The sequence below is a fragment of the Lynx rufus genome, unplaced genomic scaffold, assembly GCF_022079265.1.
Source record: "Lynx rufus isolate CCGP_SWC_20201006 ecotype Redwood Valley unplaced genomic scaffold, mLynRuf1.p SCAF_1, whole genome shotgun sequence".
Classification (NCBI taxonomy): domain Eukaryota; kingdom Metazoa; phylum Chordata; class Mammalia; order Carnivora; family Felidae; genus Lynx; species Lynx rufus.
In genome coordinates, this window is record NW_025814823.1 from 100573964 (window position 1) to 100588588 (window position 14625).

A 14625-nucleotide genomic window follows, 5' to 3' on the forward strand; every position below is an offset into this window, starting at 1 on the left:
TAGTTTATCCTCAAGCCCGATTAAAGAGCGCATAAATAGAAACTCTATTTCCAAAGACTTAACTACTCCACTTTGGAATGACCTTTGAAATGAATACACCGCAGGGACCTCCACGTTGGCGTTTTTTTGATACTCACCCCTGAGTGTTGATCAGGCTGCCATAGCAGTCTAAAGCACTTGGCAGTACATAAGGGACGGCAGAGTGTGGCGGGAACTATATCTTATAATTGCATTTACTAGAAAACCGGGGACTATAATCTGTGGTTTCAAACTGGTGAAGGGGAGATATGAATGTCTTTGTAGGCTGTAGGCAATGTGTCCTGTATGCTCTGCACATGCCATGCCATCCAAAAAATGGTACAGTAGCCAAAATGCGAAATGCTGAGGGGTAGAAGGACCTAGAATATCCATCCTGCGATCTAGAGAGTCACAGCCTGCATAATTGATAATTTGCCATATGGTAAAATTCCATTACAGAGCGGTTGAAGAACTGTCCAGATTCCTTTTGCAATACCAAAATCGAGTTTCAGTTAGTATCTAATGAATTGAACACCGATTTCAACTACACGTTGATTTCCAACGTCAGTTGCCTTTGTTGCAAAGGACTTCCTCACATGTATATTTCCGCGAGAAAAGTCACACCCCTGCCCCAGAGCCCAGCCCCTCTGGGTTTCGTATGCCCAAACTTACCTTGCTCAAATAAGACTTTCCCGAGTAACTTAATGGGTTCTGTCACTCAGGAGTAAGAGAAGGACCCCACCAGCTCCCCGTGCCCCTCGAAGTATGTATGAAGCTTGCGTCCACTAATCTGCCTCCTGCATGCTTCCTGTTTATCGAGACGCGTGCATGTGCTGAGCTCGTTGCATGTTTTCAGATGATGTCTGATTGCACCTCTCTAGGAGATGTACGGCAGCTGCGTCACCCTTTCCTCTAACACGCTGACCGAAGAGCCTCTGCGTAACCGTGCACGGTACGTGGTGCTAGCGGGTGCCTTGCGCGGCAGGGCCACGCCTTTGCTTTCAGTTGCATGACCTCGTAAATTACGGTACCAGAGCACCCTTAGCAGGAGCCGAAAGGACGAAGAAAATGCCACCTTTCCCCCCGCAAATAGAAGCAGCCAGTCTTATAAGATGGGCCTTAGGAAGGGAACCAGTGCCCTATTGGAGGGGCTTTGATCCAGCCGCAGAGAGCGGAGGAATCTACTCAGTTTACAGACGCGCTGTGTCTCCCAGTTAGTTGACTTTGGCTTTCAGGCTTTGTTTTAATGGAGTCAAGTACCAAGTAAGTCTAGAAATTAAACTTCCTGTCACGGGTGGAATGAGCCCATCTCTGATCAGAATCAGCACTGCGAAGCAGAGGTGAGGTTCGGTTTCATCGCTGATCCTCAGGCTGAAAGCGTCATCACCGTGCTTGGGAGAAGCAGGGCCCTGCCATTCTGAGATTGCGCTAGCTTAACACCCGGAACCGCCGCACCCATCAGTGAGCCAGTCTGTGAGCCCACCAGTGACACAGGGGTCTTTCGCAAACAAAATGTTTACGGTCCAAAGTGCATGGGCTGTGCACCTAAAAGGATCATGTCCGAAGGTCCCCGGCGGCTCAGGCACTTCCCTGGGCCAAGTCCTTCTGCATTAGGACTTTATTTCCTCCCGAGGGAATGCGCACCACTTCCTGACAAAGCAGGAAACGGAAAAGGAGAGTGGTCCAGGGTGAGTGCATGCAACCAGTGCCCTGTGACTGGCTTCTCTCGGAAGTAACCCCCAAATTCATCAGAAGGGAGACTATCGCTTGTAAATCACTCAAACTTAATTTAATTTAATGACTTAAATTAAAGGAACACAATGGCATCTCCTCCAGCACCCTTCCCAAACCCTCCACAATGTTTTGGTGAATGTATGCCTGTTTGTACGTATAATGATAAACACACATGAATAGGGGTGTGTTTGTTGTTGTGAGGGTAAATTTCAGGTCAGAATACCAAGGTGCAAGAAATGTCGTTCTCCTTTTTTCCCCCCCTTTAAATCAAATGTAAGGCTGGAAGAAAGGTAAATACCCATCATTTCAGGGAGTGCCCCTAAGGGTCTCACTAAGTCAGTGTATTGAAGGAAGCACCTTGGAGCCTGGGTATTAACTGGTCACCACCATTCAGTTTGGGTCAGATTCACATGTGGCCTGAGTCTGGGCTGCTTCTGTCCACAATGGAGCAGGGAATCGTGGCCAGTGCTGAGAACCCATTGCTTACTGGCTTTTTTCTTTTCCTCTCAACCCATCTTCCCCACTCCTATACCCTTCTCAGTCCCATATGAGGTCCAATGTGTCTTCAGGTGCCTGGAAAATTCTGCTTTTGTCATTAAACAGACGTCACCAACAATACCCTCAGGAAAGGCAGCACAAAGACTTGGCAAACTCTTGGGAGAGAGAAGGAGAACATCTCTCCTCTCTTACAGGTTCCTCCAGTACCTGGAAATAAGACAGTTGTTATCACAGTAGAACCATCCTGCCAGAAATATTTCATCCTGTCTTTTCACAAGCAAAGGAGCAAAGCTGAGCTGTCTTCTATACTATAATTATAAAAACGCCTGGGTGCTCAGTTGGTTATGTGTCTGACTCTTGATTTTGGCTCCAATCATGATCTCACATCTATGAGTTCAAGTCCCGCATCAGGCTCTCCGTCAGCACAGAGCCTGCCTCAGATCTTCTCTCTCCCTCTCTATCTACCCCTCCCCCGCTTGCATATGCAAAATAAATAAAAACATTGAAAGAAAAAAATCAGAGCACAAACGAGGTTTTAGGGCTACTCAGCTGTCTGACACTAGGGTACCACTTTTGTACTCCGTTTAAGAAACAGTCCTTCGGGGGGCGCCTGGGTGGCGCAGTCGGTTAAGCGTCCGACTTCAGCCAGGTCATGATCTCGCGGTCCGTGAGTTCGAGCCCCGCGTCGGGCTCTGGGCTGATGGCTCGGAGCCTGGGGCCTGTTTCCGATTCTGTGTCTCCCTCTCTCTCTGCCCCTCCCCCGTTCGTGCTCTGTCTCTCTCTGTCCCAAAAATAAATAAACGTTGAAAAAAAAAATTAAAAAAAAAAAAAAAAGAAACAGTCCTTCGGAAGGTTCAGTCTTGAACCTCAAATTCACTGGCTTTAAATATTAACAGAGCTTGAGTGCAGTGATCAGCAGAAACCCCAAAATAAAAATATTCAGTGTATTTTATTAAGTAAGCATCCCTGGGGCGCCTGGGTGGCTCAGTTGGTTAAGCGGCCGACTTCGGCTCAGGTCACGATCTCGCGGTCCGTGGGTTCGAGCCCCGCGTCGGGCTCTGTGCTGACAGCTCAGAGCCTGGAGCCTGTTTCAGATTCTGTGTCTCCCTCTCTCTGACCCTCCCCTGTTCATGCTCTGTCTCTCCCTGTCTCAAAAATAAATAAAATGTTAAAAAAAAATTTTTAGAAAAAAAGTAAGCATCCCTTACTGACCCCTTCCCCTCCCTACCTTATAAATTAAACTCTCCTCGATCATGGTTGCAATTTAGCATGTGTTCCGTAGAAAGTGAAAACTCACCAGTTTGCTCAGGCTGGAGAGGAGAGGTTCCTGTGACTCACTCATAATTACAGAGGCAGAGAGAACAAGGCCGGAGTTCACTCCTTAGATAAAGTAAGGATGGATAGCTGTAGTTGAAATGAAGCTTCCTCAGAGAAATGAAATAGCATGAGATTGTGAGCATGAAAAACACCTAAGTGACTCTAATGCTTGCTCCATTTTGCCTTGGGGACCATAGAAAGAACATCCCACAGAAGGACGCAATATGGAAAGAAACCCAAGTGTTCATCCATCAGGGACGCCTTCAAATCTTGGCCCAAGAGTTTGCTTGAAGGCTAAATGACTCCTCTCGGGTAGCAGGGATTCCCCAGGATTATATAACTTTGGAAACCACTGGGGGTCATTGGGTTGGAGTTGGTTCCAAACATTATGCCCATGAACGGCCCTATTGCTGTGCCCCCAGAGAAAGAGTGGGGGCAGTGAGACCTAGTTCCAGGCAGATGCTGGAACCACATTTTAGTTCCTAAGAAACATCTGTTTTTCCTGGTAAGAGAAAAATACGGGCAATAAATGCATTTTAAAGAATATCACCTCTGTATGGTAGTTCTGTTTACTATTTATTTTTCTAAATTGGTCACAGCTTGATAGCAAAAAATCTAAATTTCTTTTCAATGTCCTTTAAAAGTAGATTCAACTCCATTACTTTGGACAGCTTTCCCAGTGTGTTTTCAACTGCAGAGGATGACTTTGTTTATAACAAGCAGATTTATCTTTACTTTTCCTTATAAAGGACAAGTTGGTTTTGAGTTATTACAACTCCAAGGGAATGTTTGCAATTATTTGTCTTAAAATGCCAATAAGACATTCATTTCCCAGACTTTAAGTCCATGTGAGACCTATAACACAGGAAGTGAGATTTGATTCCAGCTACCAATAGGCAGAGAGCATTATCCCCTGGCCACCATCAGTCACACCCCCTCTGACCACAGTGACATTGTGGCCTGGAACCCTAGTCGTAGCACCAGCACGAGAGCAGACTTGTTAAAAAAACATTAAGTAATGAACACCATTAGTGTTCATTTTACTGCCAAGGAATTAGCCACACCGGGAATTACACATCCAGAACCAAGAGCTAGTATCAGATATTTTGCATCGATGTCAGCGTTGTTCGATAGCCACTTCAGCGGGAGAGGTGTATTTGGCCTGAGATGATGTGAGGCGTGGCAGTGGTCATCTGCCGTGCCCAGAAGGAGGTCAGAGTTCAGGGAACTCACCCCCGCCAGCGCGTGTGCACGCACGCACACACACGTGTATGTCCTTAGTGTCAGGGTATCATGCTAAACAGAAAAATGAACAAAGATGTGGAAGCCATTGGAAAAGGAGAGGTGAGGCCCCGGCGTAAGGCTGTCCCAAGTACAGCGTACCCTCAGCCCCACTGACGAGCCCTTCCAGAGCCATGACAGACAGATGCAGTCAGCACAAAAAAGGAATCCCTGATCCTGCTGAGTAAATACACCCTTGCCGTAGTCGCTCTGAATACAGTAAATTAACCACATTCTAATCTTGTCTTGAATTTTTTAGCGTAAAGTATTTACTTTTAACCCATATGCTTTTTTAAGGATTCTTGAAGGGATGTTTCTGTAATTACTCAGTCATTGTTGCGTTACCATGCTCTCTGCTACATGTTGACTGCAGAGTTCTAGAATGACTTCCCCAGGGCAGACAGAGTCTTAACCAATGTAACAGTTCAGAAAAGTTGGTTCAAGCGCTAATACTAAAAGGGGATTTAGTAGTTAGAGACATTAGCAATATTATTGCTTAAAAACTGTACTTTCCACTTCTAAGCCCTGATCTGAAGTGTGTGTTCTTTTTTTTTTTTTTTTTAAGTTTATTTGGAGAAAGAGAGAAAGAGACAGAGAGAGAAAGCATGCAGGAGGGGCACAGAGAGAGAGAGAGAGAGAGAGAGAAAATCCCAAGCAGGCTCCACACTTCCAGCACAGAGCCTGATGCGGGGCTTGAACCCACCCACCATGGATCAGACACCCCACCGACTGAGCCACCCAGGCACTCCAGTGTGTGTTCATTCTTAATATACTAACTCTGGGACCTAGAGCCAGTCCATCAGTAGGAATTGATAGCAGGCCCCTGAGGTGCTTTCCTCAGCCCCAGAAACCCCTAGAACCCACCTGGTCAGCTTCCCCTTCACTCCTCTTCATGTATCCCCAGGTTCTGTGTTCCCTGCACAACTCTTGTCCCTCCCACCTTCACCTTTGCTTCCATGAGTTCGTACTAGTTTCAGAGGGAAAACCCTTATTTCATACTGAAGCTTTGTCCCTGTGACTTGGAGGAGAGAGAAGACCCCAATCTTGAACATTTCTCTAAGGGAAGGTCCTCCTTCGTATAGGCCACAGTACTGCACTGTCATTGGCTGTTGCATAGTACAGTTGGGTGTGTATAGAAAAATACCCATGTGTGGGGAATAGTTAAAATGATCTGACCTTCCCAGTGTCTCAGCACAACTTAGCAAACTTTTTATAAAAGCTGCAAGAGTTCCCAAGGATGACCAGAGCATGATTCACAAATGGAGGATTTTTTTTTTAATTTTTAAAAATTTTTTAAGTTAATTTTTTTTTTTTTTTGAGAGAGAAAGAGCACATTGAGGATGGGGAGAGAGAGAGGGAGAGAGAGAGGAGAGAGAGAATCCCAAGCAGGTTCCACACTGTCAGCACAGAGCCCAGCAGGGGGCTCGATCCCACGACGGTGAGATCATGACCCGAGTCGAAACCAAGAGTCAGATGCTTAACCGACTGAGCCACCCGGGCACCCCAAAGTTTCTTTTCATATGCCCCATATACCCACTGGGAAAGGAAAAGGCACATTCCACCACAGGAAGACAGTGAAACCTAGTTTAGTCTCAAAGCCCTGATGAGACCTAGAAAAAGCTATTGCAACTAAGATCCCATGTTCAATCCCCCTGCCCTTGGAAGGCAGGAAATGAGCGTGTGGAACAGCCGTGAACTATAAGTAGGAGGGGTACAGAGGGAACACCTGCCTTCAAACCCAAAATCACCCCACCTGAAATACATTTTTCCAGCATGTGAATTCTTGGATAAATGTAATCACAAAATTTAAGAGCAAGCAACTCCCTTCTCCCACATCCACCCTCCTTTCCTCACCTCCCTCCAGGGTCCAGGTTTGAACTGTGTAATGTTCTGTTAGTGTCATATTTGCACCACCTCGGCCACCACGGGGTGTCTCCAGACATTAAAAGAGAAATGCCTGGGGGAGCCTCAGTGGCTCAGTCGATTAAGCTTCCAAGTCGTAATCTCAGCTCAGGTCAAGATCTCATGTTCCTGAGATCGAGCCCTGCATAGCGCTCTACACTGGCAGCACGGAGCCTGCTTGGGATTCTCTCCCTCGCTCTCTCTCTGCCCTTCCCCTGTTATCTCTCTCTCTCTCTCTCTCAAAAATAAATGTATAAACAACAACAAAAAAAAGAGCAGTGCCTGTTTATCAACTCTTAGTAAGGCTGGAGTTTCAGAGAAGCAGCAATCTGTTTGAGGCTTAAAAGTACCAGACTTTACCAGACAACTTCCAGTACCTTCACCAAGCTTCCCTGCTCCAGCCACAGTCCTTTGGGATTTTCCTTCCCACACTGAGAACAGTGCAGATACATTACCGAATGCCACAGCCTTGGTTTGCCAGTGCACTCACTGCAACGTCTTTAGCAAACAGCCACGCATTTTGCTGTGCCAGCACGAGGCAATGCTGCCTTCATAAAAGAGATCAGGGTCCAGAGACAATTAACAGAGGACACGGTTAAAATACCAGTAAACTCCGTAAAACGTATACGGTGCTTGACAGCCTCCCCATATTGCCATCTTTACCCCCAGTGTCTCGCTCAGTGCCTCGCACACGCTAGCAACCTCCTAAACATTTGGCGAGAGGGAGAGTGGAGAAAGCTAAAGAGGGAAAAAGAGAAATAATAAGGACTGAGCCCATCACCCCACAGAAAGAATGGTGTCTTCTGTAAAAACCTAGGCCTTGGGGCGCCTGGGTGGCTCAGTCGGTTAAGCGTCCGACTTCAGCTCAGGTCACGATCTCACCGTCCGTGAGTTCGAGCCCCGCATCAGGCTCTGGGCTGTTGGCTCAGAGCCTGGAGCCTGCTTCTGATTCTGTGTCTCCCTCTCTCCCTGCCCCTCCCCTGTTCATGCTGTGTCTCTCTCTGTCTCAAAAATAAATAAACGTTAATAAATAAATAAATAAATAAATAAATAAAAACCTAGGCCTTTTGATTACAACCCACCTACCTACAGTGAGTTTTAGTGTGAGTGTTTTAAGGGCAGGTTTTCATTCTTTGAACCAGAATCCCATCTTTTAGTGGGTGGGATTTCTAGATTTGCTCTCGGTAAAGTTCTGAAGGAGATCACAAAAAGTTACAAAGTCTCCCTGTTTTGGTGATCAGTGAAAATGTAATGCATGCCTGAGGGCCATTTTTGACTAATCCTCTAAGTAAATTGCTGTCTGGTCACCATGGGCTATGGAAATATGGAATCCAGGCCTGGATGAATCAGCAAGTTAGATTACTTGAAAAACTGTTACTTAAATTTAAGCCTTTCTTCTTTCCAATTTTGGTCACTGAGAATGTGATTTCATATCCAAAAATGAAATCAAGGAACAGCAAATTATCTGAATAATTCATGCCAGAATTACCCAAACACTTTTGTTCTTTTGAATACTGGTAATTCAGGACTAGGTAATTGAAGGATGCAGAGAGGCTTGAATTATCCTGATATTATTCAAATAAATGCCTCAAATTAACATTTTACTTGCTCTAGAGTCAGTCCTCTTCATGCTGGGTTTTGTCCCATGGAAAGTGTTCTTTTTTAGTATTTTATGACCACCGCACCCCTCATATCAAAGCAGAAACACTTTGTTAATGTCTAAATGATGATATTATCTTTAGACTATAACCTAAGCCTTCTTTTTCACTTTTATTTATTTTTCATTTAATTTTTTGTTGAACTGCTCTAGGTACATACAATAGTCCTACAAGCATTATAACAAAAACTAGCTGTCCTCTGCCCAACCTACCGTGTCCTGTTCCCACTTTCCTGAATCAGTCATTTGGCTTTCCTTCAGATGTATTCTCTCGTATCCTGTACGGCTAAATCATATGCTCCTACAGGTTTTCAATTTTAGATATTCTCTCTGTTATATATTGGCATTCTACTATAGAAGGTAAAAATGACAGCTAACAGTTACAAAGCATTATACGACTGTTGTAACCTTCACAACAACACAATATGGTAGATACTAGTATTACAAGATTTTGCAGATTGGAAACCAAGGCACAGAGAGATTATGTATCTTGTCCAAGTTTATACAGTAAGGATAATAAATTGTGGAGCCAGGATTCCAAAACTCAGTATTCTCCATGATGAACCAAACTTGTCTGTCTCTATTTCAGCACCCAACACTGCCCCCCACCCAACACACACACACACACACACACACACACACACACCCCTACCTACATCCTCTTGCCACCATTAATATAGTTGGGATTAAACATATCTTTGAGATTAAATCAGTATTTGGTGTTTATTATTACTGTGGCTATCTAAATACGATTCACAGTGAATGCATGCAGTATGCTATATCATATTCCCTTTCTAATTATAACATTACATTTTCTGAGGAGAAAATAATTTGGACTTCTTAGTTTCCAATTCATTTCTTAACATTTTTCTGGAGACAGAAATCTTCTTTCAGTGCATTCAGACGAATCAGGCGTCTCTCAGTTTGTCTGTTCATAGAGACAACCTCTTTCCTCCTGCCCTACTCTGGACTGCTGCTATCTGGCAGTGCTATACAGCTGCCTTCCCAGAGTTTCCCATATACATCATTCTGGGAATTTCTTTTGCTTCTCTCCTGTCTAGAGCCCTATTTCCTGAATCTGTCCTTTCTCATTTTTGGTGTATGCTCTTGTTTTGGTAAACAGATCTCCTTCTTCCTAGGGAGGTGGATGCTAAATTTGTTGAGACTCTGCCTGTCTGATAATATCTTCAATTTGCTCTCATACTGGATTAGGTGTGTTTGGCTGGGTATAGAATTCTAGATAGGAAATTATTTTCCCACAGAATCTTGAACACATTGGTTCCTTTTCTTCTTTTTTCTAATGTGTCTGTTGAGAAGCTCCATTTCTAATTGCTAATCCCTTGGAAGTTATTACGATTTTCTCTTTATTTCCCAGTGTTATGATTTCTTGTTACTTTGTCATGATTCTATTTTCATTCCTGACCTGTGGCACTTGGAAGGCTTTTTCAGTCTTGAAACCTATATGCTTCAATTCTGGGAAATGTTTTTATACAGCCTTTGAATGTTTTCTACATTGTAATTTCTCTGTTCACTCTTTCTAGAAATCTTATTATTGTAATGCTGGACACACTGAGTCAACCCTCAGGTCTTTATCTTTATCCATACTTTATCCATCCTTTTTATCTTTACCCATACGTTTGCTTTTTCTAGTTCTTTCTAAGGTATTTATTGACCTGTACCTTCCAATCTTTCTAATTTTTTTTTTATTTTTGCTGTAATAGTGTTAATTTCTAATAGTATCTTATTGGTTTTCTCTTTGTTTCCTTTTTATAGCATTATACATGCAAGACTTACTTAAATTGTACAATCAAATATAAATGTATATTTTTGTCTTTTCTTCCTTTTTGCAAAAAAGGTGGCAAGCGATAAACACAGTTTTGTCTCCTGCTTTTTCTCACCTGACACATTAAAGTTCTTTATGTATTCATGTATAAAGAGTTTCTTTATTCTTTTATATAGCCACATATTATTTCATTGTATGAATGTACTATTTTTTTTTTTTTAATTTTTTTTTTCAACGTTTATTTATTTTTGGGACAGAGAGAGACAGAGCATGAACGGGGGAGGGGCAGAGAGAGGGAGACACAGAATCGGAAGCAAGCTCCAGGCTCTGAGCCATCAGCCCAGAGCCTGACGCGGGGCTCGAACTCACGGACCGCGAGATCGTGACCTGGCTGAAGTCGGACGCTTAACCGACTGCGCCACCCAGGCGCCCCTGAATGTACTATTTTTAACCCTTCATTTTATTGACATTCTGGTCATCTCCTTTTGACTTATAGCAGCTTTTTATATTTTACGTATTAGAAAGACTAACCCATTGTAATATGAATTGCAAACATTTTCTCGGTTTTTCTTTTCTTGTTAAAAATGTTTAAAGTTCTCATTGTCTCCCTATGTTATCTCTGTTAACTTTGACTTCCATTTCTCTGTTTATTTTGGTCCCTGTCTTCCATAGTAGCACTTTACTCAAATGTCTGATGATTCCTAACTCATTTATATTAAAGAACAAAACAGTAAAGCTGAATAGAAGCTCTGATTTTATGGGCGAGGCTCTCTGACTGGTAGATGTTGCTTCATATACACACTGGCAAGGACTAGGCTCTTTTTTTGTGAAAATCCTGAAGTGGCAGTATTTGTAGGTCTTTTCTCTTGGCCGGTTGATTTATCAAGCTAAGGCAACTACAGTCTCCTGGTAGAGTCAGTAACCTGAGTGCCAAGAATCCATGAGTCAGACCAATAGGAGATGGGTTGAGAATTCTATTCTCACTTTCTCACTGAGGGACATGTTCATTTAATCTCATGGTTTCCACCCCCTTCGGCTGAATTCAGAGTCTCTCTGGTTCATGCCTTGCAAATTGTAACCTCCAGTCTTCCTTCACATTGGGAAAGGGACAGTCACCTGGCCGCATTGGGTTGGAGAGGTAATCTGGGATATGAACTGTTACTTCCACAAATTTTTCAAATCAACCTCCCACTCTCAGCACCCACTCAGTACCCACTGTCGCCAATCAATTTGTTGGGTTCCCTGACTGAAAGTTTAGATTTCTGCGTCTTCTCCTCTACTAAATCAATTCCACAGGTCCATCAACCTTCCTGTTTCTGAAAGTGTTGATATTTTGCCTGTTATCATCTCCTCGCTCACTTCCCTCATTTGTTGAGATTTATACCTTTTTTTATTTCTTTACTTTCCTTTTAGCATTGTTTTGTAAGAAAGGGGTGGCAAATGAGTGTATTTAATCCACCGTGTTTAATTGGAAGTCCCTCGGACATCTTTTAATCAGCCAGGGTTTTTTTTTCCATTTCTTCCCTTTCTTGTCTTTGGAAATGCTCCAAAGTTCTGTTTAGGGGCACCTGGCTGGCTAAGTCGGTAGAGCAGGTGACCCTTGACCTCAGGGTTTTAAGTTCAAGCCCCCTGTTGGGTATAGAGTTTACTTAGAAACAAAATCTTTCTTTAAAAAAAGTTATATTCAGACAAATAAATAAAGTAAGAATTAGAACTTTCAGATGGTGATGAGGATCAAATATTTCCTAGAACCCTGAGAGTAGACTACATGGTCTTTGTAAGCGAGCACATTTCTGAGGCCGTAAAACTCCACCTCGGGTTCTCATCCACATATGTCCTCATGTTAGGAAGTAGCATTCCCAGAAACACTGTTTTTGTCTGATGTACCAACAAGAAGGAATTTATTAATATGTAGGCTACCCACCTTCAGGAGAGAACTCTTCTCTGGAAGATTCTTATACCTAGAGTGTGAGTAATATCTCATGAAAATGAATGCATCTACCTAGAGGGAAATTCACTTAGGAAACAGAACTGTTCCAGGGCTTGACTTGTCCTTCTTCCCATAGGCTCACTAAGTATCAGTTATTGATGGGAAAACAGCATTGCTGCTCCCTAGTTTCTTCTTTTTCCTCTAGACTTACCTACTTAGGGTCTTCCAACATGCTGCTACTCAGTAGTCACATCCCCTTAGCATCTTCTTTATGTGATTAAGGTTCAAGCTTTTTGGAGATTCAAGATATCACCAGGGAATCCATGTCAATCAGCTAGAAACAGCTCTTGTTTCCACTCGACCAGCATTACTATGCTTATTATCTTATTTGACTCTGATAAAATTCACTGGACTAGAATTGTGCCTGGATTCCAGTCAGCATGCTTGAGAAATTACTTCCAGAACTGAATTAAAAGTGTTCAATAAATATGCGTTATTACATGACTATAGCTTTTATTGTTTAAAGAGTGGTTTATATGAAAAGAAAATAATTTGCCTACTGGAATGAAGTGTTCTTCAGTGTGGTTTGTATGAGGATAATTTCCATTTTTGGTGAGCTGTTTAGTGGTGTTGTCTTGTAACTTGACCACAATTTTATCTAATTCTGGCCTTTATGGTTTCTCTTCTGCTTAGGCATAATGACATCAACAGAAAAATGAAGAAATCCTACAGCATAAAGCACATTGCTGAGCCAGAGTCAAATGAACTCTTCTTGTAAATCACTTTTTTATTATCTCTCATTGCTGCCCTTGGGACACCGTTTGGAAGTTTCTGGACTATCCACTATGGAAATAGAATCATGAGAACAATGCCTCACCAGCAGAAGAACAATATCAGGATGCCTTAAATTTATAGTAGTAGACTCTATAATACACATTTTGGGGTGATATTTGTATATATAACTTGTTTCTAAAGAGATGCTGTTTAAAAGCATGATCGGGCAAATGTTATGTTGTTTTGAGCGTGGATTGGTTCAACCTGCCCACGCAACGTCCACCAAGCCACCGGTACCATCTTTTATGTCATCCATTGCATGGGTGTTTGCTAATGTTGACTGAACATTCTTTTTCCAGTAAAATGGGCAGTTTGGCTCAGCTCCTCAGTGAGACCAGGTCAGTGGTACTGTTTTCTGTCAAGAGCGTTTTTTCTGTCATTTCTACTTTTTGTATAAAGGAAATAAAACAATGTTAACAGCACCTATAAGCTCGAGGCACCTACTTTCTAATCAGCCTATGATGTTCTGGTCTCTTAGGGACCTTGAGAGTATTTTGATTGCTGATATTTTATTTCAGGAACAAACTGCCGGGTTTAGCTATTTTCCCATAGGGGTGAAATAAAACATTCTAGTTTTCATTAAGTACTAAAGGATCAGACAAGTATATAAAGTAAGTCAATTCCTTCTGTCTTCTCAAATCCCAGCGTTGACATGAGAAAATGCTAATGACAGCTAAGGATTCAGCCCCTGCTTGGGTCACTTTTTCTGTCTATAACACATTATGAGACCTGTCTAATCCCTTTAGGAGACAGTGTGGAGCCTGAGTTTATAACAACCCTATTGTTGATACAGCTCTTTGAATGCATGTAAGCAGTAAGTTCCAGATGGTTTCGTCCTATCATGTAAGAATATATTTCTGTTGAAACTTCAAGAGTTTTATTTTCAAAGTGTTGGCATGGCCCATAAGAGGCCTGTCAAATTTGAGTTGGGAAGTCAAATGTGTTCTTACCAGTAGGAGGGAGTACTGTATGCTATTCACAGTTACTAGCAGTGTTTCTGCGGTCAACTGTGGACCATTCTGTATCCTGGTGGGCACCAGAGGCCTAGAGACTGAGTTGAGAGGCAATCTTGCCAATGTGGATCGTGTGACAAACTTAAGCTTGACAAGACGAAGGAAGGTATAGAAAAAGGGCCTAATATTCAAATGCCTTTTATGTACTAGCCACACTTATGTGGAGATATTACCGTTACCCTTTTATAGCTTCAAAATTAAAACTTTGGAAAGCTTAGGTCCTACGTCTGAAGTCATGCTACGTGTCACTAGCAGAATTGGCTCCGGCACAGGTATGCTCATTATCACCACAGCACTGTCCTACCTGTCCTGCCCCATGTCCTCTCTTTAGTGCGTTACCCACTGGACTAACACACAGGAATCATGAGTTGTGGGTATGGATTCCACTTCTGGACAACTCTGGTCGTGGCAAGAAACCTTGCCTCCTCGAGAAATCTGGAAAAGAGCAAGGCCAGTAGGTAAGTTCCTTTCCATCTAGGCATTTCAACCAGTTTGCTCTGTCCTTGTTTGGGTCTTATGAGTTCCCCTGGTTAGAGCCCAGTGCCCTGTGTGGTTCCGCCTTGCTCACCTTGTCTTCTCCTCGAATGAGATGCCCTATTTTGATTTGGGCCCCTTGGACTCAAGTACTCTTTCTCCTTCTTCACATTTCCCTGCTGCA

The 14625-nt window shown here is 43.0% G+C and overlaps 1 protein-coding gene across 1 annotated transcript in view; it reads left to right on the plus strand.

The window, feature by feature from the left end:
* Positions 1-13367, plus strand: part of SNCAIP (synuclein alpha interacting protein) — a 77194-nt gene extending 63827 nt beyond the window's left edge. Inside the window, exons 10-11 of the mRNA XM_047083811.1 lie at positions 900-970; positions 12814-13367. Coding sequence (XP_046939767.1) covers positions 900-970; positions 12814-12898 — 156 coding nt within the window. The 3' untranslated portion in view covers positions 12899-13367. The remainder of the gene's footprint in view (positions 1-899; positions 971-12813) is intronic.
* The last annotated feature ends 1258 nt before the right edge of the window (positions 13368-14625 follow it).